At 47.2% G+C, this 22,230-nt stretch overlaps 1 protein-coding gene across 10 annotated transcripts in view; it reads left to right on the plus strand.

Annotated features, from left to right (window-relative positions):
* The window catches only part of SUN1 (Sad1 and UNC84 domain containing 1), a 53,461-nt gene extending 31,557 nt beyond the window's left edge, over positions 1-21,904 (plus strand). For 5 of the 10 annotated variants that reach the window (XM_012470920.3, XM_012470922.2, XM_012470923.2 and 2 more), the window contains 12 exons: positions 409-467; positions 603-745; positions 1,271-1,480; positions 3,311-3,397; positions 4,621-4,664; positions 6,533-6,647; positions 9,475-9,729; positions 10,757-10,841; positions 14,637-14,752; positions 17,221-17,388; positions 19,845-19,937; positions 20,281-21,904. In XM_012470920.3, coding sequence (XP_012326343.2) covers positions 409-467; positions 603-745; positions 1,271-1,480; positions 3,311-3,397; positions 4,621-4,664; positions 6,533-6,647; positions 9,475-9,729; positions 10,757-10,841; positions 14,637-14,752; positions 17,221-17,388; positions 19,845-19,937; positions 20,281-20,397 — 1,492 coding nt within the window. In that variant the 3' untranslated portion in view covers positions 20,398-21,904. The remainder of the gene's footprint in view (positions 1-408; positions 468-602; positions 746-1,270; positions 1,481-3,310; positions 3,398-4,620; positions 4,665-6,532; positions 6,648-9,474; positions 9,730-10,756; positions 10,842-14,636; positions 14,753-17,220; positions 17,389-19,844; positions 19,938-20,280) is intronic. The other 5 variants (XM_012470921.2, XM_064372025.1, XM_064372026.1 and 2 more) reach the window with 1 other exon arrangement.
* The last annotated feature ends 326 nt before the right edge of the window (positions 21,905-22,230 follow it).

Here is a 22,230-nt window from a genome sequence, read left to right on the forward strand (position 1 = left end):
TAAGAAAGGCAGGTATCATTAGGAAAAACAGGTGTGCAGAGGTGAGGCAGCTGGAAGGGCCGGGACAGGATGAGGAATCGGGTCTGGGCTCCTGCCCTGCTGCAGTTCCCAGGGGTATCAGGCCCCTCAGTAGGCCAGTGATCCACAGGGGCAGCGACTCAGGGTGGCTGAGACCTTTCAGTCCGTGCTGGAGAGTTGGTAAGCATGTGCTTGGAAACACAGGCCTCAAGGATGCCATTTTACACACAGTTCTCTTGTAGGCATCACAAGCCTTGTAGATAAAACCTTAACTGCTTTTCTAATATTGGTGGGGTGGATTTTGTACAAAATTATCTAGAGGGGGAAAACAGATTGGTGAACCCTGACTGAAACTTTTTCCAAGCTAAAGGTTTTTATTTTTACTCCCAGGTGCCTTCGAAATATCTGCAAGTTTTTAGTCTTCCTCATCCCGCTCTTCCTTTTACTGGGTAAGTTGTATCTGGCTTAGTTGCCTCCTTTGACCAAGCTATACACATATGTGTAAATTAGCGGGGAAAATGAGCATGTAAGTCCATGTTTTGAGAAGTGTGATGTACCCATGTGTGGTGGTTTTTCTCTTTTAGCAGGTCTCTCCTTACGGGGCCAGGGTGATTTCTTTTCATTCTTGCCTGTGTGGAACTGGGTAAGCCTGCATAGAACACAGCAGGTGGATGACCCCAAGGACGTATTTAAACCTGCGACTTCTCACCTGAACCAGCCTCTACAGGTAAGAGGGTAGAAAGGCCTCTCAGCTGGTACTACCCATGTGTGATCTTTGGGGATGCTTCCACACTGCAGGTGAAGGGTAGCAAGGTCTCTAAGCGGGAACTGCCCATGTGTGGTCTTCGGGGACGCTTCCACACTACTGTGAGCCGGGCACTTCAGGCGGGTGCCCGGTGTTAGGAAATATTTTTAAATATCAGATAAGCGAGTCTTTGGAGCTCCTTAAGTGTTCTAAAATAGTTCAAATGCACATTTAAAGTAGTCTCATGATTCAGTTAGTTTTAATTTAAAAATAGTATTCATTACTATGCAAACTATAGAAAGTATAGAGAAGAAAATGAGAACTGCCCACAGTCAAGCATGTAAGGATCGAGTCCCCAATACTCCAGGTTTCTGTGGATTCCTCCTTTCGTGTGCTTGTCTACTCCGTAACTGGCATCTTGCTGTAGGACACTGTTTTGAGGTTTTGACAGACTTGGTGCTTGTGGTCACTTGACTACCTCGTTTCATTTCCTTTTTGCCATTTCAGGGTGACAGTGAGGCTTTTCCATGGCATTGGATGAGGGGCGTGGAGCAGCAGGTGGCCTCTCTGTCTGGACAGTGCCACCACCATGGCGAGAATCTCCGAGAGCTAACTACCATGCTTCAGAAGCTGCAGGCTCGGGTGGACCAGATGGACGATGGTGCTGCTGGGTGGTCAGCATCAGTCAGAGACGCTGTGGGACAGCACCTAAGGGAGGTGGGTGCCGCTGGGCTACTGGGCTCCACAGTAACACCAATGCACTTCTGGGTGCCGTATTCTCTCCTGTTGGGAGACGGAGGGGACAGGAAAGGTGCTATTGTGAGAAGGGGCTGCGCTTTTTGTTTTTAGTTGTTGAGAGCAGTGTGCTTGAGAGGGAGGAGTGGCTTTCCTGTCATTTGCTGAGGACCAGGAACTGTGGCTTCCATAGCTCACATGGAAGTGGTAGGCAGGAGACATGTTATAACACCAAGCGGGAAGTCTGCTGGTCATGAAGAAATGTGGCCTTTTGTGTCCTGTTCTGCAGATTGCCCTCTTGGTGGCAGGTCAGGGTGCTCTGTCGCTACAGGCAGTTTAGCCACTGAGAGGGACACGCACCCTCTCACATAGATCCCGGATGTGCTTCTCTACCGAGGCAGCCCGAGATGCTCCCACCCACCACAGGGATTGCGTCCGGATCCAGGAACCTCTGGTTCAGAGGATGCCCTGTCTTGTAAAGAAAATAGTTGACAACTATTCAAAACAGTTCAGTGAACACTAACTGTTATGCGGCCCGGGCTCATTTTAGTACAGATTGAGCCCATTCTTAAGCTGCCTTCCAACACATGCCTGTCTGTGGGTGTGATCACAGCGCTGATTGGGAGTGCAGGGCAGGACTTCCCTCTGAAGCAACACGCACAGGGTTAAATGCTCATTTCCCCGGCAACTGGCAGAGTCTGTTACCTGCTCCCCTGAGCCTCGAGCTCACGTTGGCATCTGCACTGCCTAGTGGAGGACATCACTTCTTGCATATGGCCACATACATTTATGTTAATTAGCACCACACAGAATTTTTAAATGTAGGTTCTCACGTGCACGACCCCATTTCAGGTGCTCAGTAGCTGGTGCTGCCCTCCTGGACAGCACAGATGCAGCATGTCCCACTGTGGCCCAGGGATGCTGGATGGCGGGTGTGTTGGAGACGGCAAGGGCCTCGGGATCTGACGGGGTTTGGTGTTTCAGTGCCCTAGGCTCAGGCCTGTGGTCTCAGCTACTTAGGAGGCCAAGGTGGGAGGATCCCCTGAGCCCAGAAGGTGAAGGCTGCAGTGAGCCGAGATCATGCCACTCACTGCACTCCAGCCTGGGCCACAGAGGAGACCCCTGACCCAGCCTGGAGTGTAGCCAAGAGAGGAAGGGAGGAAGGGATCTCTAAAGTCAGGGATGAAGATAAGGATTTTTTTTTTTTTCTTTTTTTGAGACCGAGGCTTGCTCTGTTGCCAGGATGGAGTGTAGTGGTGCCACCTTGGCTCACTACCACCTCCGCCTCCCAGGTTCAAGCGATTCCCCTGCTTCAGCCTCCTGAGTAGCTGGGACTACAGGCGCGTGCCACCACACCTGGCTTATTTTTTCTATTTTAGTAGGGACGGGTTTCACCATGTTAGCCAGGATGGTCTCACTCTCCTGACCTCGTGATCTGCCTGCCTCGGCCTTCTTAAGTGCTGGGATCACAGGTATGAGTCACCGCACCTGGCCAGGATGTTGTTATTAGGCAGATTCTTCCTTTAGGATGTGTGCCACAGCCGGGCATGGTGGCTCGCGCCTGTAATCTCAGCACTTTGGGAGGCTGAAGCAGGCGGATCACCTGAGGTCAGGAGTTCAAGACCAGCCTGGCCAACATGGTGAAACCCTATCTTTTTTTTTTTTTAAAAAAAAAAAAAAGGAATGTGTGCCACATTGCGACCACATAGTTGCTGATCATCAGTATTCCATGTAGAAATGCCTTGGCCGAATTTGCCAGCTTTTTGTTGCTCAACTTTCTCCATAATTTGTTCACTCCTTTTCTTTCCTAAGACTGACGTTATGGCTTTTCACCAAGAACATGAAGTGCGCATCTCACATTTGGAAGATATTCTGGGAAAACTGAGAGTAAAATCTGAGGTATTTATTCTTGACCTTATGCTCTTGTAAAATAAAATCAACTATGGCTAATATTTTAAAGCCCCTTAGTCATTTAATGTTCCTCTTTTTAGGGTATTTGTTTCTGTTCTGTGTAAAATGGGAAGAAACATTTGTTTTCTCTCTCATGTGGCAGCGGCTGTGGGGCTTTGATGTTTAATCAGGCGCATGACTCCTGGCCCCACTGTGTCTCTCGAGAGCACAGAGCCGGGCTGCATACGCCAGGAGGCGGCTTTGCACATTCCAGGCAGCCTCTAGGTTCCCATCCAGCTCCTCCCGGCTCCAGGGTGCTTCCTTGCTGTCACACAGCCTCCTTTTTAGGACCTGAATCTTTTGACAGACAGCACTAGCTTTGGATGGGAAGCCCATGACCGTGAATTGCTGGTAATGCCAGGGGAGGGACTGGGCCTCTGTGCTGCCCCCAGCCCTGGAGAGTTGGGGGTGGGTCTCAGGTTTCGGCTCTTTGTGTCTGTGGTGCTTCACACAGAGCCTGGCATGTCACATGTGCGTGTGTGTATTGAATTACCTTGGGAAATGTAGTGAGGCCAAGGGTTGTGTTTAGCACTCCCTTTTGGAAATCTTGGGACCTGCTCCTGGATTATGGACCCTGTGAGATCAGGCAGGTTTACCTGGGAGGGAGGGAGGGAAGGGCTGAGGGAGGGAAGGCAGAGGCAAGAGTGTACCCACCTGCCCACCCACCTGTGAGGGTGTGCGGGGCACCTCCTCCTGTGTCCGCCTGCCCTGGGCTGGGCTGTGGAGACCTCCGTGGAGTCAGACTTGGGGCCGATGCTAATGCTTAGCACGGTCCTGCTCTCAGGTCGCACGGATGGCACAGGCCAGCATGGCGCAGCTTCATGTGTGCATCTGCTGCGCCCCCATCCTCCACGTTGAGAACACCCTCTGGAGGTGTGACAGGGAGCTGACTCAGCCTGGGTGCTGGTTTGCAGGAGCTGCATGTTTCGAGCCTGCAAGGCAGTTCCGGTGTGATTTGCACTCCTTTCCACACACACATGATGTCTGCTGAAAGGTTTTTTTCAAATGTACCATGAAACTTCCTCCCTGCCAGCCATAGGCAGACTGGACTTTGAATTAAAGGGGATATTCTAGATAAATCAATGGAGTTTTAAGTTAATCAAGTATATGGTTTTATGAAAAGTTAATATATAACTTATGTATTTCAGTAGGTTATTTCTCATACTTTTTAGGCCATCCAGAAGGAACTAGAACAGACCAAGCAAAAAGCAGTCAGGTAGGATGATTTGGAAAACTTTGGAAAACGTTCACTTGTCTTCTGTGTGTGTGTTCGGTTATGTGGAGGGGCAGCCGTGATGGGGATGATGCGGGGCCTGCCTCCACCAAGTGTCACTTGAAGGCCCTGAGGTTTGTGGCCAACAGACAAACTCCTGCTGGGTGTCCTGCTGGGTCGCATGAGGATAGAGGGGTCCTTAGGGGCTTGCCACCTTCCCTTCCATGCGGCATGGACCTCTGTAGTTGAGCATTCTCAAAGGTGCTGCCTGCGCCCCTGCTGTGCCCCAAGGTCTTCAACTCTGGTGTCCTTGCAGGGCCACCCTCAGGGAATAGGTCAATGGCCCACATCACAGCCCGCTTCATGGTGGGAGTCATAGTGGGCTCTGTGCCGGCCCTCCACTGGCACCGTCAGCATCTAGGTGGGCGGGGTTACAGCTCAGCCTCATGCCTGCTGCTGCTCCTGGAAGACAGCCCCGTGTGGGCAGGTCACCTGCTTCCAGGACCTCCCAGTTTGTGCCGGGCGTGGCACAGCCAGATCCGTCTGCAGTTCCTGGGAAGCTGGTGTTTTGCTCCTCACTCCAGGCGGCTTTCTTCCACACAACTGTTGATTTGCCCGAAGCCCCCTTAAGTGGTGCTTCCCTTTCACTGGTGTTCCCAGCACGGCAGCTTTGTCTGTCTTCCTTAGTTTTATGCACACAGCACGGTCCTCCCTGCTTGTAGATTCAGCAGGCTTGGCTTGGTTGTGCTTTCCCAAGGTCCTCGTGTCTGCTCTCAGGCGGGTCCGTCCTCCCGCTGTGCCCCGTGTGCCTTTTCTGAGGACAAGTGTGAGTGCTGGAGCACAGTTTTCTCAGCTTCCAAAGCCTTTATTTCAGTAACAAGTTGCTTTAATACACGAATATGTCAATCCTAAAGTGTTTATCCAGGAGTGAGCTTTTTGAGATAGGAATTATTAGTATCTCAACAACTATGTGTACCTATAAATGTAAATATATGTGTTATAATACACAGTACCTCATAAAGTTGAATTATAAAACAAACACCAAGGCCATGTATTTTTAGTGCAATTATTTGTTCAATCAGCATGAAAATTTAGATTCAGCTTTATGATTACTGATAAATATTGTCTCATTTCTCCCATCCAAGTAGTAACCAGGTCCAACCCTGCTTTGCTTTCAGGGTGGTATGGCTGTAGACAATATTGTCTCATTTCTGAAGTCTTATTTTTAATTTTAAGGAAATACAGGGTTTCTTTTTTGTTGTTTGTTTGTTTGTTTGTGTTTGAGACAAGGTCTCTTTTGCCAGTGCACTCCAGCCTGTGCAACCTCCATCTCTCGGGTTCAAGCAATTCTCCTGTCTCAGCCTCCTGAGTAGCTGGGATTACAGGTGTTCACCCCACACCCAACTAATTTTTGTCTTTTTAGTAGAGACAACGTTTCATCATGTTTGCCAGACTGGTCTTGAACTCTTGGCCTCAGGTGATCCGCCTGGCTCAGCCTCCCAGAGTGCTGGGATTACAGGTGTGAGCCACCGTGCCAGTCTGGAAATAAAGTTTTTAAATGAGAAATCGTTTTCAGCGAGAGCTCTCACTTGCCACTAAGAAGATAAATACTGCTAGTGGCATTTTTGTAGATAGCCTACTTGTGTGCTGTGTATACTTTTATGTTACATACTTGATGCAGATTAAGACCTCTCTGGGATTTTTATTTGAAACTGGCATTAAGGTTCCATGTTAATATGGCACAGGATGACATCTGTACAGTTGTGACACCCAGGAGTAGGATTGGGTTTCCTTCAGCCTTTGTGTAGTGTGGGAAGCGTTTAGGCTGGGCTGGGTGGCTTGTGGTGCGTGACACGTCTTCTCACTGTTAGATCCAATGCAGTTGGTGAGCACCTCCAGCTAGAACTGGATCAGCTGAAGTCAGAGCTGTCCAGCTGGCAACACGTGAGGACTGGCTGTGAGACAGTGGATGCCGTACGAGAAAGAGTGAGTTTCCTCCATATTTACTTGTTTTATAATAGAAAGCAAAAGAAAACTTGAGTTGACTTAGGTTGATTAAGTTGTTTAATTTCTTTTTCCTTTTTTTTTGAGATCAAGTCTTGCCGTGGCACGCAGGCTGGACTGCAGTGGCGCGATCTCAGCTCACTCACTGCAAACCACCTCCGCCTCCCGAGTTCAAGTGATTCTCCCACCTCAGTCTCCCAAGTAGCTGGGACTATAGGCACGTGCCACCATGCCCGGCTAATTTTTGTATTTTTAGTAGAGATGGAATTCCACCATGATGGCCAGGCTGGTCTCAAACTCCTGACTCCAAGTGATCCACCTGCCTTGGCTTCCCAAAGTGCTGGGATTACAGGCCTGAGCCACCATGCTTGGCCTGACTTTGTTTTTCTTTTCCCTCTCCCTCCTCCCCACCTTTCTCTTTTCTTTTCTCTTTTCTCTCTCTGTGTTTTTCTCTCTTTCTCTCTCTTTTTTATCTCTTTCTTTTCTTTCTACAGAATCTCGCTCTATCATCCAGGCTGAAGTGCAGTGGCACAATATCTCAGCTCACTACAACCTCCACCTCCCAGGTTCAAGCAATTCTCCTGCCTCAGCCTCCTGAGTTACTGGGATTACAGGCGCCCGCCACCATGCCTGGCTAATTTTTATATTTTTAGTAGAGACAAGGTTTCACCATGTTGGTCAGGGTGGCCTCGATCTCCTGACCTTGTGATCTACCCTCCTCGGCCTCCCAAAGTGCTGGGATTACAGGCGTGAGCCACCACACCCGGCCCTCAGTTGTTTAATTTCAACTTCCTTTAAAAACTTTTTTTTTACTATATATGAACTTTTGAAATATTTCAAAATAACAAATTCAGCGCTCCATAGATTTCCCCTTTCCAGCACCACCATGTGTCAGCACTCAGGCATAGGTTAGCACTCACTGCTCATCAGCACCCACTGTGCGCCCTCCCAGCCTCCTTGGTGTGCGTGCAGCCTGGGCTTAGTACTGACTTGGGGCTGGGTTGTTGCTGTGTACCTTTCATTAAATAGACCCACCCTATACCTGCTGTTTGCTCTGTTTTGGGTTGAAACGTATCAAAGACATTGCTTCAAGTCCATCATCCTTAGACAGGAGAAAATCTAGACATTTAGAGCTGCTTAAGAATGAAAACATTATTTGAATGGCAAAAGGCATCAAAGTCAAAGTCAGACAGTAGATTGGTAAAGGTATTTGCAATACATGTGGCAAAATAATCTCTGATGTGCATAGAGCCCCTTGAATTGGTAGGAAGATAAGTGGTGACAGAGAAAGCATGTGATAGGCTGGGTGCCCTCGTGCTTATAATCCCAGCACTTTGGGAGGCTGAGGTGGGTGGATCATTTGAGGTCAGGAGTTTGAGACCAGCCTGGCCAACATGGTGAAACGGTGTCTCTACTAAAAATACAAAAATAATTAGCCGGACATGGTGGCAGGTGCCTGTAATCCCAGCTACTCGGGAGGCTGAAGCAGGAGAATCGCTTGAACCTGGGAGGTGGAGGTTGTAGTGAACTGAGGTCGTGCCACTGCACTCCAGCCTGGACAAGAGTGAGACTCCAACTCAAAAAAAGAAGAGAAAAAGAAAGCATGCAATCAGGGAGCTCAGTCCTACTGTTGAGACTTGAATATTACAGCAGGCTCTCATCCCTAGTCTGCAGGCCCACGAGGATGACGGCTGCTGTTAGCACTGACCGGGGCAGTGGGCTTTCTCCTGGCCAGGAGGACTGTTACTAACTACAGTCCCTGGGGGAAAATTTTAGGATATTAACCAGTGACAAATACAAGCACTCTTTGAAACAAGCAACCATGCTCTTGGGGATCATCTTACAGAAATAAAGGCACCAGTACAAAGGCCACACAGGCAGGAGGGTTGGCGCTGCAAAGTTAGTGTGGGGAGGAGTGAGGAAGCAGCCTCGTGCCACTGTTAGAGGGTGTGTCCACACGTGGAGTGTGGGAGGGTGGCTGTCATAGGAGGCTTTGCCCTTCCTTCCACGGTCTATTGTTATAAAGCAAGAAGAGAAAGATATATACATATGTGTATATGTGCATGGAAATAATGCACACGGACATATTTAGCATACATAAAGCTATAATTTAGGTTCATTTATATGATTGTTTTCTTACCAGTCCAAGTTTGTTGAAAACAGGGCCTCTCCAATGCACCTGTGTGCCTAGCTGCTGGGTGCCCAGCAGGTGCTTGCTGGTCATGTACCTCTGGATGGTGTGGATGTGCCCCACTACATCCTTCAGCTCCAAGGATGCAGGTTGCACTATCCCACGAGCTTATCTGTTTCTGTTCTTTTTTTTTTCAAAACGGAGTCTTGTTCTGTTGCCAGGCTGGAGTACAGTGGTGTGATCTCCCCTCACTGCAACTTCTGCCTCTCGGGTTCAAGCAGTTCATTCCCACCTCAGCCTCCTGGAACTACCACCAGGAGGCTGAGGTATGCACCACCACACCCAGCTAATTTTTGTATTATATTTAGTAGAGACGGGGTTTCACCATGTTGGCCAGGATGGTCTCGATCTCTTGACCTCGTGATCCACCCGCCTCGGCCTCCCAAAGTGCTGGGATTACAGGCATGAGCCACTGCACCTAGTCTATTTCTGTTCTTTTTAACATGTTCCAGTGTTATTGGAGGGGTTCTTAAATTTAATATGAAAGAAAAAACTGTGTCACAAACGACCTTATAGATTTTGCAAGGATATATAGTACTTCTGAAGTATCGATAATGCACCTGAAGAGTGGAAGTGATTGAGTGAAAATAGTAAATTTGTGTCTGTCTATTTTACTAGGTGGATGTGCAAGTCAGAGAAATGTTGAAACTACTGTTCTCCGAAGATCAGCAAGGTGGCTCTCTGGAGCAGCTGCTGCAGAGGTTCTCTTCTCAGTTTGTGAGCAAAGCTGACTTGCACATGTTGCTGCAAGACCTAGAGCTGCAGATCCTGAGGAACGTCACCCACCACATTTCTGTGACAAAGCACATCCCGACCTCGGAAGCCGTGGTGTCCGCTGTGAGTGAGGCGGGAATGTCCGGAATAACAGAGGCGGTGAGTAGGCAGTGAGAAATGCTTATAGTCCACTCTGTGCCGAGACTGAAGATCTAGCTGTTAAGTGTGGATGTTCATGTCTGTTCTAAGAGTCATCTGACCAGGTGTGCTTAGCTGGAGTGAGTGAGATGGGACGTGCCTGGGCAGTGCCGTGTGTGGAGGGGGCACCTGTGTGGTGAGCTCTAGCTCTGGCTGTCGATGGTCATTATTGAGCTGCTTCACGGGAGTTCTTTATACTTTGTGAGTCTTTTTGTTACAAAGAGTTCATCTACCTGTGTGATGGCTATACCTTCTGAAGTTACATAAAATTTCTCAGTGTATTAGTCTGTTCTCACACTGCTAATATAAAGACATACCCAACACTGGGTAATTTATAAAGGATAGAGGTCTAATTGACTCACAGTTCCACATGGCTGGGGAGGCCTCACAATCATGGGGGAAGGTGAATGAGGAGCAAAGTCTTGTCTTACGTGGCAGTAGGCAAGAGAGCATGTCCAAAAGAACTCCTTTTATAAAACCATCAAATCTCATGAGACTTTCTCACTATCACAGGAACAGCATGGGAAAAAGCCACCCCCCATAATTCAGTTACCCCTACCTGGTTCCTACTACAACATGAGAATTATGGGAGCTACAATTCAAGATGAGATGTCGTTGGGGAGGCAACCAAACCATCTCAGTAATATCTAAATTCCCAGAATTTCCTGTGTTCCAGTCTTGAAGTCTCATCCTCACTTCATTCATGTTTTATGGCATCTGAGGGATTTTTCTGGTTCAGAGATTGATGGTGGCCGTGGCTGAGCCCTGGAGGAAGAGGCCTTGTCCTGTCCCATCTGTCTGATGGCCTTGGCAGTTGGGTGCAGGACTGGAGTATGGAATTAACATCCCCATGCCTATGATCTCCTAAACAGATTCCATTGAGAAAATGCTCTAATGTAAATGTCTGGTCCTCATCTATGGCACTAAAACCTGAGTCTCTCCTGTCCTGTTCTGGTGTTTGTTCGTCCATTACCTCATATCTGTCTAGCAAGCACGTGCCATCGTGAACAACGCCTTGAAGCTGTATTCCCAAGATAAGACTGGGATGGTGGACTTTGCTCTGGAATCTGGCGGTGAGTAAATAGACGTTCTGATTATCAAGTTCGATGGTTACCTGTTAGCAGGGGTGTGCACTTCCAGTGGTAAGGACTCCTAAATATCTGAGAAAGGGAGCATGATTCTGGGCGTGTCCCTGGTGTTCTTTCTTGCTGGCCAGTTGTTTTAGAGGGGCACAGGTTCTCCCATGGAAGGGCTGGGGGTGCATGCTTGTGGCTAAGTCAAGGTTCACACCATAGAAAGTTGGTCAACTGTCCCCTCTTTCCTGTGCTGTGTCGACGATTGTTCAGTACTTTCAGGAGAGATGCAGTAGTGACCACACAGCTGTCCCCTAGGGCGCCCCCTCAGCGGCCAGACAGACCAGGAGCAGAAGCAGGCTGAGCAGATAGAATGATGGGAGCTGTGCTTCAGGCCCTCAGAAAAGTACAGAGGCCGCCATGGTCTGGGTCTGGGAAGCCCTGCAGGAGCACAAGCCTAGTCCAGGCCTTTCGGGTCAGATTAATTTGAAAATCAGAATCGCAGCTGAGGAAGGTCCTGGGATCCACACAGCCCCCTCTGTGGTGAGTGGGGCAGCACACCTGGGTCAGACATGAGCATTTCTGAAAGCACCTTGAGAGGAGAGCTACACTTGCTTCACGTCCACTCAGGGAAGGTTTTGCACCACACGTGTTACAGAGATCTTGGTTTTCTGAATTTTTAAAATTTAGGTGTGCACATGTGTGCTGGGGGACTAACATCATCACTTAGAAGATGCTGTATTCAGTACACATTAGTGTATGGAAGAGTCAGAGAACCTGCAGGGCAGAAGGAATTTCTAAAACCCACGATGGTGTATGGTTGGCTTAGGGACTCTGTTGTGTGGTTGTGCAGGAACCTAATCCCATTAGTACGGGCGCAGCTGGCTTTGATTGCAGTCATTTGCCATCCCGTGGGTTCTTCTTATGGTGGCTACTGACTGAAGTTGTAGTAAAAATGGCCGGATTGTTCCAAACAGTAGATAGACGTCAACAAGGCTACTGGCGTGATTAGTGTGTATTTGTTTAAAATGACTTTTAGAATATTAAGTGCTTTTAGTTACAGATTTTGAAATTCAGTGATTTAGGAAGAAATTATTTTCCATTAAGAGGCATCAAATGACATGAACCATAGAGTTTGGGCCAAGAGTTGTCATTTGTGCTTAAAACCCTTGTTCATCCTTACCCGTCTGTGTGTCCCTGCCTCAGAACACTGGTAATCCCGAGGAGGCTGCAGCCCGGGTTCCATTACTAAACAAATCATGGATTGGCACTTTGTTAGAATGAGAATAGGATCTTTAAAAAGATAATGCAGTGGTTCAGAAATTGAGGTCCCAGTCAGCTACATTAAAATCCCTCATTTTCTTGTTTAAAACATTTAAGTTTCTGCCTCTCTTGCCTATGGTTCACCAGTGCCAGGGCCCCTGGAGTGCCACCCTTTGGAGCTCGCCCTTGTTGCCTGGGGTTGTGTGCTGCCTCCAGGGCTTATCATTGCTGCCTCCAGGGCTGACTTGGTCTTTGTTTTTTAGGGGTTGTCTTGCTGTGACAACAACAATCTGCCTGCTCTGGTTCCTATCGAGGGCCAAACTGGACTTGTTTTTTATGCTTCCTCTTATTATTGAGATGTAACTCACACACAGAAATTCACTATTTTAAAATGTACAGCTCTGTGGTTGTTAGCATAGTCACAGTGCAGCCCTCACCGCTGCCTCACCCCAGAATCTTTCCCACCCCAGTAGAAACCCTGTACCCGCCAGCAGCCATCCCCACCGCCCCAGCATTTTCACTCTAACTGGTAATTATTGTGATGGAAGGTCTGCTCTTCAGGTCCTGAAAACTCACCTGGCAGGTGACACCAGGCTCAATTAGATGCTTTATTCTTCACTGAGAAAAATGAACAAAAGTTGTCTCTCTAGCAGTAGTGGGGGGGAAGGCCAGTATATTCAGAATTTCCCAGTTTCAGTAAGTAAAAATTGTATATCCTAAAGCAGTTGTAAGCACTCAATTTGAAGTACAATTAATTAAGAACAGGAGTAGGTGGTTCTTTGTATATGTAAAAACTTGAGAAGTTTAAAAACACTTTATTTAACCCTAAAATATTTATTAGCTGGGATTAGATAATATCCTTTATCATTTTCAAACTCACATATTTTAATGGCTCCTTAACTAAGTACCTATTTTTTAAATTTTTGTGGGTTCATAGTAGGTGCATATATTTATGGGGCATATGAGATATTTTGATACAGGCATACAATGTGAAGTAAGCCCATCATGGAGAATGGGGTAACCATCCCCTCCAGCATTGATACTTTGAGTTACAGACAATTCAGTTACACGCCAAGGTATTTTAAAATGCACAATGAAGTTATTCATTATAGTCACCCTGTTCTGCTATTATATAGTAGGTCTTACTCTTTTTTCTTTCTTTCTTTCTCTTTCTTTGTTTCTTTTCTTTCTTTCTTTTTCTTTTTTTCTTTTTTTTTTATGAGATGGAGTCTCACTCTGTTGCCCAGGCTGGAAAGCAGTGGCGCAGTCTTGGCTCACTGCAACTTCTGGCTCCCAGGTTTAAGTGATTCTCCTGCCTTAGCCTCTGAGTAGCTGGGACTACAGGTGCGCACCGCCATGCCTAATTTTTGTATTTTTAGTAGAGATGGGGTTTCACTATGTTGGCTAGGCTGGTCTCCAACTCCTGACCTCAGGTGATCCACCTGCCTCAGCCTCCCAAAGTGCTGGGATTACAGGGGTGAGCCATCACGCCTGGCCTCATTCTATTTTATTTTTTTGGACCCATTAACCATCCCCATTTTCCCCCAGTCCCCACTATTCTAACCAGCCTCTGGTAACTATCCTTCTATTCTCTATGTCCATGAGTTCAACAGTTTTGATTTTTAGATCCCACAAATAAGTGAGAACATGGGATGTTTGTCTTTCTGTACCTGGCTTATTTCACTTAACATAATGGCCTCTAGTATCCATGTTGTTACAAGTGACAGGCTTTTTTTTTTTTTGAGGTGGAGTCTCTATCTATCACCCAGGCTGAAATCAGTGACACAATTTCAGCTCACTGCAGCCTCTGCCTCCCGATTCAAGCTATTCTCCTGCCTCCCAAGTAGCTGGGATTACAAGCTGTGCCACCACACCTGGTTAAGTTATGTATTTTTGGCAGAAATGGGGTTTTGCCATGTTGGCCAGACTGGTCTGGAACTCCTGCCCTCAAGTGATCCACCCGCCTCAGCCTCCCAAAGTGCTGAGATCACAGGCGTGAGCCACTGTGCCCAGCCTGCTCTCATTGTTTTTTATGGCTAAATAGTACTCCATTGTGTTTATGTACCACATTTTCTTTATCCATTCATCTGTTAATGGACATTTAAGTTGCTTCCAAATCTCAGCTATTTATAAACAGCCAAAGATAAAAGAAGTATGGATCTCCCTTCGATAGACTGTTCTTTGGGGATACCTCAGGAGTGGCATTGCTGGATCATACAGTAGCTCTGTTTTTAGATTTTTGAGGGACCTCCAAACTGGTCTCCATAGTGGTTGTACTAATTTACATTCCACCAATGGTGCATGAGGGTTCCTTCTCGCCAGCATGGGTGATTGCCTGTCTTTTGGATAGAAACCATTTTAACTGGGATAAGAAGATATCTCATTGTAGTTTTTACTTGCATTTCTCTGAATATCATTGACGTTGACCACTTGTCTTAAAAACATTTTGAATAAATCCTTAAGAGGTGCAATAATATTGCTTCCAAAACAGTGGAATTAGACACTGAGACAAGTCTGAACTTTGCTTTAAAGGTGGCAGCATCTTGAGTACTCGCTGTTCTGAAACTTACGAAACCAAAACGGCACTGATGAGTCTGTTTGGAATCCCTCTGTGGTACTTCTCTCAGTCCCCGCGCGTGGTCATCCAGGTGAGTGACTGCCTGTGGCTGGAGCTGCTCTTCCTCAGCGTGGACTTTGTTTGTGTTCATAGATTGTGAGTCCACAGCTCAGTGGAACTTTGTGAGATGAACACATCTGTGGAACTGGTACAACAAGAACCAGCATTCCCACACCGAGGAGTCCCTGGTGTCCCCATGTAGCTTCCGCACTACACATCTGTTCGCTTGGGTTTGGTGTCACACGGATGTGACCGTGTGGTCCATGCTGGTCATGTCAGCCTTCCTCCCTCCCTCTTTTGGGTGGCCAAGCCACGGTGTTGTGAGTGGCATTGTTCCCGCTCGGGGCCATGGGTCTTCCATCGTGAGAGTGTAAGCTGTGCTTTCTCAGGTGTTTAGCGAGAATAGGTGGGGAGGCCCCTTGCTGTCTGGCCACGGCGCAGACCTTCAGCCCTGTCTCCCAGGCCTTTTGTTGTGGCCCTCGCTGTTACTGTTTGTGACTTTATTTTATGCTTTATACTATTGGCTATACAAGTTTAAAGCACTAAAGGATGGAGAATTTAAATAGATACTTTTTTTTTTGCCTCAGTACTCAAATCCTGCCTAATATTCATGGCATATTTTGAAGAAAAGTCAAGTAATTCCTTGTGTGTGGAACATGCACAAGACATCTTTCACTTCAAAACCGCAAGTCTAGTCTTAACAATTCATGAAATACCCATAACCTAAGTTGAGGATCCCATGGAACTGTCATCATGGTCTCGTCCCCAGGCTGCCCCGGCTAAGTGTCGGGTCATTGTGACTGGCTTTCTGCAGCCATCAGCACTGCACAGGCTGACAAGGGCATTGCTTGTGAGGGCACAGCCAGGAGCCCCTCCTCACTGCAGATGGACACAGCCTCCGCTGCAGTGAAGCCACACAGCCCTGCGTTTCACAGGCAGCTGCTTAAACTGTACCAGTCACGAGTGCCACTAGCGTAGTCTGCGTCACCTGGCGGGGCTGACAGGTTCCCTGCACGGGGTTGCCACGGTGTTCCTGCAGGGCAGTTCTGCTCTGGCCATAACATCCTTCTCAGAGGGCTTGGTGATCGTGATGCTCCCAGAGTAACTTCCTGGCCTACAGCATTGGCAGTGTGAGGCTGGTAGGGATCTGGTGATGAGGGCACCAGTATGGGCTTCAGTGTCTTAGAGACTGTGAGGGAGAGGGTGGGGCTCAGCCTCCTCTGACACAGTTCTCTCTCAGAAGGAACTGCGTGGTCATTTGAGGGGCAGACTTCATACAAACAACCAATCATTGTGATGGGATTGGTCTGAGAAGCTGTCAGCCCCTGGGAAGTAAAGGGAATGTTTACAGATTATAGGGACAGCAGATGTAAGGGACCAACTCCCACCCCAGGACCAAGGTGGACCCTCACCAGCGTGTCACTCCAGCCCTGCAACTGAGATTTTTGGGCAAGGGTGTGGCCTGGCTCACTGAATGTCAGGGAAGTTGCTGTGGTGCCCCATGGTGTAGAACATAGCAGCATTGGGAAAGCCTGTGCACAACAGGGTGACTCACCAGGCCTTTGGCTGCAACACCCCCAAGAGGGGTACAAGGGAACCTCAGTGTCCCTCCAGCACCCTGAGCTGGCAAGGGCTGGGCTCTGGGCTGGCAAAGGGAAAGCAGTTCAGGGACCAGCTCCATCTTCACAGCACGCTCTGGGGCCAAGGGGCAGTAAATCCACAGCTGGCATACAGGAGAAGCTGATGGGTACGTGCTCACCGTTCACTGTCTCTTCTAAACATGAATGAACGTGCATGTGTTGTCCTCACACACCAAAGGTGGGCTGCTTGCATGGCCGCCGCCTCCGTCATGCAGAGCAGCATTGCTGCCTAAGCCTGAGCACAGCGTCTGCAGCTTCTCAGCCGGTCCCTTGTGTGCTTGGGGTCGTGGTACCGTGAAGAGTGCTCTCCGGTCACATCTGCTTCCTGCACTTCTGCCCCTCTACCTTCATGGTGGAGGTGCAATTGCCGGCCAGAGGCAGATTTGTGCACAGCAGGCTGACCTTGCCAAACTATGTTACCGTGGCCGGCGGTGAGAACGTGCGTTTCCCCTGGGCGTCAGCAGCAGACTCTGTTAGACCTCTTGATTGTTGTTGATCTCATGGCATGGGGAGACGATGGTAGTTCCCTGTGATGTTGTCCCCTTGCTGTGGAGGTGGAGGGCGTCTCCTCGTGGCTGAGGACGGTTGACGTTCACCTTTTCTTTGAAGTGTGTTGTCTCACTCATTTTTCTTTAAGGTTCTGGTCCTTTTAACTTTTATAAAACATATGGGTTGGAGATAGTGGCCCTTTGAGGAATGAATCACAAATGCATTTCCCAGCTTATCTTCAGATTTTCCTCAAGGCAGTTTCTACCATGTAATAATTCTTTTATTTTTAATCTCAGTCTTGCTGTTTCTGTTTTTTAGGTGGGTAGGAGCATCCTCACACTCTGACTCCTCCTGTTTTTCTTTTCCCCAGCCTGACATTTACCCTGGTAACTGCTGGGCATTTAAAGGCTCCCAGGGGTACCTGGTAGTGAGACTCTCCATGATGATCTACCCAGCCGCCTTCACTCTGGAGCACATCCCAAAGACACTGTCGCCAACAGGCAATATCAGCAGCGCCCCCAAGGACTTCGCTGTCTATGTGAGTGCATTTGGCCGTCTCTTTTGCTCTCATGCCTTCCACAGATGAAAGCAAGTGACATGAGCACACTGGGGACAGCTGCCTCCTGCTGCCCCTCCACCCTGTCTGAGCAGATTTAGTGTTGAGGGGAACATTCTAGTGCTTTTCTAGGGAGGGTAACTTATAAATGGCATATTACCTGATGTTCACTTTACATATAGTACTACATTGATCAAGGTAAGCATGCCTAGGAATTTTCTTCTTCATCGCTTTTGCCAGGTCACCTGTGAAAGGTATTCTGGTAAATGGGTAACGTGAGAGCAGCTGACTGACAAGAGGACTGCCATGATCCCAGCCTAGAGAAACCCACCATTAACACTGCAGCATTTTCTGGTCTCTTCCCCATGCCTTTAAAAAATACAGTTGAGCCTGTCATCCCAACACTTTGGGAGGCCTAGGTGGGCAGATCACCTGAGGTCAGGAGTTTGAGACCAGCCTGGCCAACATGGTGAAATCCTGTCTCTACTAAAATATACCAAAAAAAAAAAAAGCCAGGCATGGTGGCACGCCCCTATATTCCCAGATACTTGGGAGGCTGAGGCAGAAGAATCGCTTGAACCCGGAGGCAGAGGTTGCAGAGAGCCGAGATCGTGCCACTGCACTCCAGCCTGGGCAACAGAGTTAGACTCTGTCTTAAAAAAAATACAGTTGAGACAGTAGTGTTTATGAAGCTTTAAAATTTTCATAAAATATTTCTTAAAAGTATTTCTGCCTTAAAACTGGCTTGGGGTAGTGGCTCTCTCCTGTAATCCCAGCACTTTGGGAAGCCAAGGGGGGTGGATCACCTTAGGTTGGGAGTTCGAGACCAGCCCGGCCACCATGATGAAACCCCATCTCTACTAAAAATACAAAAATTAGCTGGGCTGCCTGGCATCCCAGCTATTCAGGAGGCTGAGGCACAAGAATCACTTGAACCTGGGAGGCAGAGGTTGCAGTGATCCAAGGTCAAGCCACTGCACTGCAGCCTGGGCAACAGAGTGAGACTGTCTCAGAAAAAAAAAAAAAAGAAAATTGTATTACAAGCATTTTTCCGTGCCAGTTAGAGTCTTTATGGCCATCCTTAAGTAGCATTAATTCCCTGTGTTGATCTGTCCAGTTCTCTTCACTATTTCCCTTTTCCACTTCCCTGTGTAAGTAGCACACCTTTTCACCTTCACTAATTCCCGTGCACAAAATAGAAGTGGCTTTACGGTTTCAGAGGGTGGCAGCATGTTGTACGGCATGAGTGCCCTCAGCACTCATGGTAGAAACGCTGGAGCACCTGCCAAGCCCAGGGAGATGAGGCCTCACCAGCAGAAGGAGGTGCCACGGAAGACCAGTGCACTGTGTTACTGGCATTTTCACAGCAGGACATGAGAAGGGTGTTCATCGCAGTTTCTCTTCTGAGAATTTAGCCCTTTTTAAAAAATCTCTGCTAACTCAATAGATGAAAAATAGTATTTTATTTAGTCTCCATTTCTCTGTATTTCACATGCATGTTGCCTTTTTTGTAAATTCTAGTCTTGTTTTTGTTCATTTACGTAACATTTGGGATCTTAGTTTCCTTACGAATACTTGAGCTTTTTAGTATGTAAATAATAATCATGTGTCATTCTGTTACAGATATACTTCCTGTTGTTGCTCTTAACTTTGTATTAACACTAAGATGCACTGAATCTTTCGGAGGCTGTATTTTTATTTCACTGGTGATTATCAGAGGCAGTAGTTACATCTACTCGCTCACTGTTACTTCTTCCATAGCATTTCTTAGCCCTAGAAAGTCCTTTCTCATTTCAAAGGCAAATTTTAAATTTGCCTTTGTCCCCTGTATCTTCTGCTAGTTTTCTTTCTGTGATAAAATATATATATATAACATAAAGCTTACCATTTTAATAAGTGCATAGTCCAGTGGCGTTACATCACACTGTTGTGCAGCCATCACCACTGTCATCTCCAGAGCTGCTCCATCTTCCTCATCTGAATCCCTGTCCCTATTGAACCCGACTCCTGCACCCAGCTCAGCCCAGCATCCCCTTCTGCCTGCTCTCCTCCAGCATCAGTCTTCCGTGGCACCTCCTTCTGCTGGTGAGGCCTCATCTCCCCGGGCTTGGCAGGTGCTCCAGCGCTTCTACCATGAGTGCTGAGGGCAGCAGCTGAGCATGGTCTGTGCATTGGGTGAGGTCACTTCTCTGCCACTTATAGCTTGTCCTGTGTCGGCCTCAGTTTTCCTAATATGTTTAATGGGGGAATCATGCTGGCCTCAGGGCATGTCGTGGGTTACATGAAGCCCTCAACAAAACACACCCCTTCCTTCCAGGGAAGTCCTCATCACTGTGCCATGGAGGAGTGACTTTCTCTAACTGATGTGGAAGGGAAACGGTCCTATTCACTCAGTGTTATTTTTCCTTTAGTTCATGATTGTATGATTTTGGTTTCAGGGATTAGAAAATGAGTATCAGGAAGAAGGGAAGCTTCTAGGACAGTTCACCTATGATCAGGATGGCGAGTCGCTCCAGATGTTCCAGGCCCTGGTAAGAACCAGGGCTTCCATTGCCCCGGGGTCCCTGAGTCCCACAGCCTCTGGTGCCAGCAGGGCCTGGCCAGCATCGGCAGACTGGAAAGCAGTGTGAAGACCAGCCTCTGAAAAACATGAACCTGCGCTGCTTGGCTCTGCGTTGGTGAGCCTTTCCATAGGCTGACACTGAGTTCTGTTTTACCCATGCTTCATGCCCTATGATTACTTATAAGGATCATATAAAAAAAGTTAATTTCCATCTTAGCTGCTTCCAGTCAGACATCATATTTGGGGAAGTGATTGGGCTTGGGGTTATTAATAGAAAATACATGTGTGTTTCTTTTCCTCCTTGATTTCAGAAAAGACCCAACGACACAGCTTTCCAAATAGTGGAACTTAGGATTTTTTCTAACTGGGGCCATCCTGAGTACACCTGTCTGTATCGGTTCAGAGTTCACGGCAAGCCTGTCAAGTGAAGACACTACACATTATTTTTGTACATTTTTGTATATACTGGGATAGCCTGAAACACTGGACTCCTTCATGGATGAGAGCATATACAATGATGGGACCGTGTCACCCCTTAAATAAACGTGGCTGCCAGCCAGAGGAGTGAGCGTGTGAAGGGCACCCTGATGCCACATGTTGGGTGCTCCCTGACTCCACAGGTGCAGAGGGGTTGCAGCAGTAGAAGCGTGTTGAACAAGTGGCTCTCAGACATGCCTTGTTTTGAACGGGAAGCTCTTTGTATTTGCATTTCCTTGACATCAGGAGCAAAGCGGATGAAGCTGAGTGTCTGGCATCTTGACACTTTGGTCTTCCACCTTGCACTGGCTCTTCTAAAGGACTTTTGGAGGGCGGATATATTTAATCTGTTAAATCCAACACACATTTCTTTCAGGGAGAAACAATGTCACCAAATTTTCAGAGTTCTAAACTCCTTTCCTTCAAGCCGGGATTTTCCTTTATTCAGCACCAGTAGGTACTAAGTCTCCATATGGGGAAATGACTAAAATGTGTTTTTCTCCTTTGTTTCTGAGAAAGGTTTCCAGTCAGGACTCGCTGTACCAATAGCCATGGAGGAATATAGGAGGGTTTCGTTCTCCTTGTAGGCTGAAGTGAGTCTGACTTGAAAGGGGTTGGTTTGGATCTAAGCAAACACCCAAATGGGGGTTCTCCAGTCTCAGTGAGGCTTTTCCTGTGGGGATTCACAGTAAACAGGAACCCAGAAATCTCATCTTGGGTGTCTTCAGGGCTTGTTTTGAGTTGCTGAATAGGGAGCACTGAGATGCCCTGAGCCTTTCTCTTTCACTGGTGGTGATCAGAGTCACAAAACCATTACATTTCAGGATGATCGTTTCCTTCAGCAGCACTTCTTACTGGCTCTGGCTGGAATTTGCCTTTTATCACAGCTGTCACCATTCTCACATGATTCTTGTGAGACTCTTTTTGGTTATAATATTTAATATTTAGACTGTTTTACTAAGCAGACTTTCTAAATGAGATATCTGCAAGGCACTTAAAGTATTACAGACGTCTTAAGAATTATTTTTGTTGGGTTAAGACAGTTTTCAGTGTACCATAAATGTTGTGTTTTCAGAAAAAGACAAAACGATGGTGCTGACTGGCTTTCTGTATATTGCACAACAGTCCTCAAATACATGAAACTATTAATACATGAAGCAACGTTTTTTTCACTCTCCTTAGAATTGGAACTATGCAGTTAAGGTGGATAAAATGTACAGATGTTTCATATATTACAGGTTACATATATAAATCAAAATTTCCTATATAAAACTGATTTGAGATTTGGGGTGGAAATATTTTGAATATTTATTTTTAAAGATGCAAGATAGGACTTTGTGCAATGTATTTTTGTAAATGCTTTTCAAAATATCTGTCTGGTAGTGCTTCTTCTGCTGCCACCAAATTGATAAGATGCTATTAAGAGGTTTAAATAAAGAGTTTTAATTTTTAAAAGTGCATGGGATAAAAACAGTCTGTTTCTTTTCTCAGTTTGTCTATCTCTGCCCCTGGGGTGTCGGGAGGGACTGGGTTTGCTAGCTCTTGTTGCAAGCTCTGTGGCATAGCCGTTGAACAGTAGTAACCTGTCCTTTGAGGCCTTGGGTGTGCCGGGCACCTCTTTCTGTAGGGCACCATTTCCACTTGGAAAATGGACTGAATTACCAGTTGCTTAATGGGTAGAACATTAGGAAAAGACATGGCTTTCCTCAGGACACTCATCATCACTGTGTCTGCAGCTGAAGGCAGGTGCTGGCACTAGGTCACAGCACACACACCACATTGTT

This window comes from Aotus nancymaae, unplaced genomic scaffold (assembly GCF_030222135.1).
Source record: "Aotus nancymaae isolate 86718 unplaced genomic scaffold, 86718_ANA_hifiasm-v0.15.2.pri h1tg000263l, whole genome shotgun sequence".
NCBI lineage: Eukaryota > Metazoa > Chordata > Mammalia > Primates > Aotidae > Aotus > Aotus nancymaae.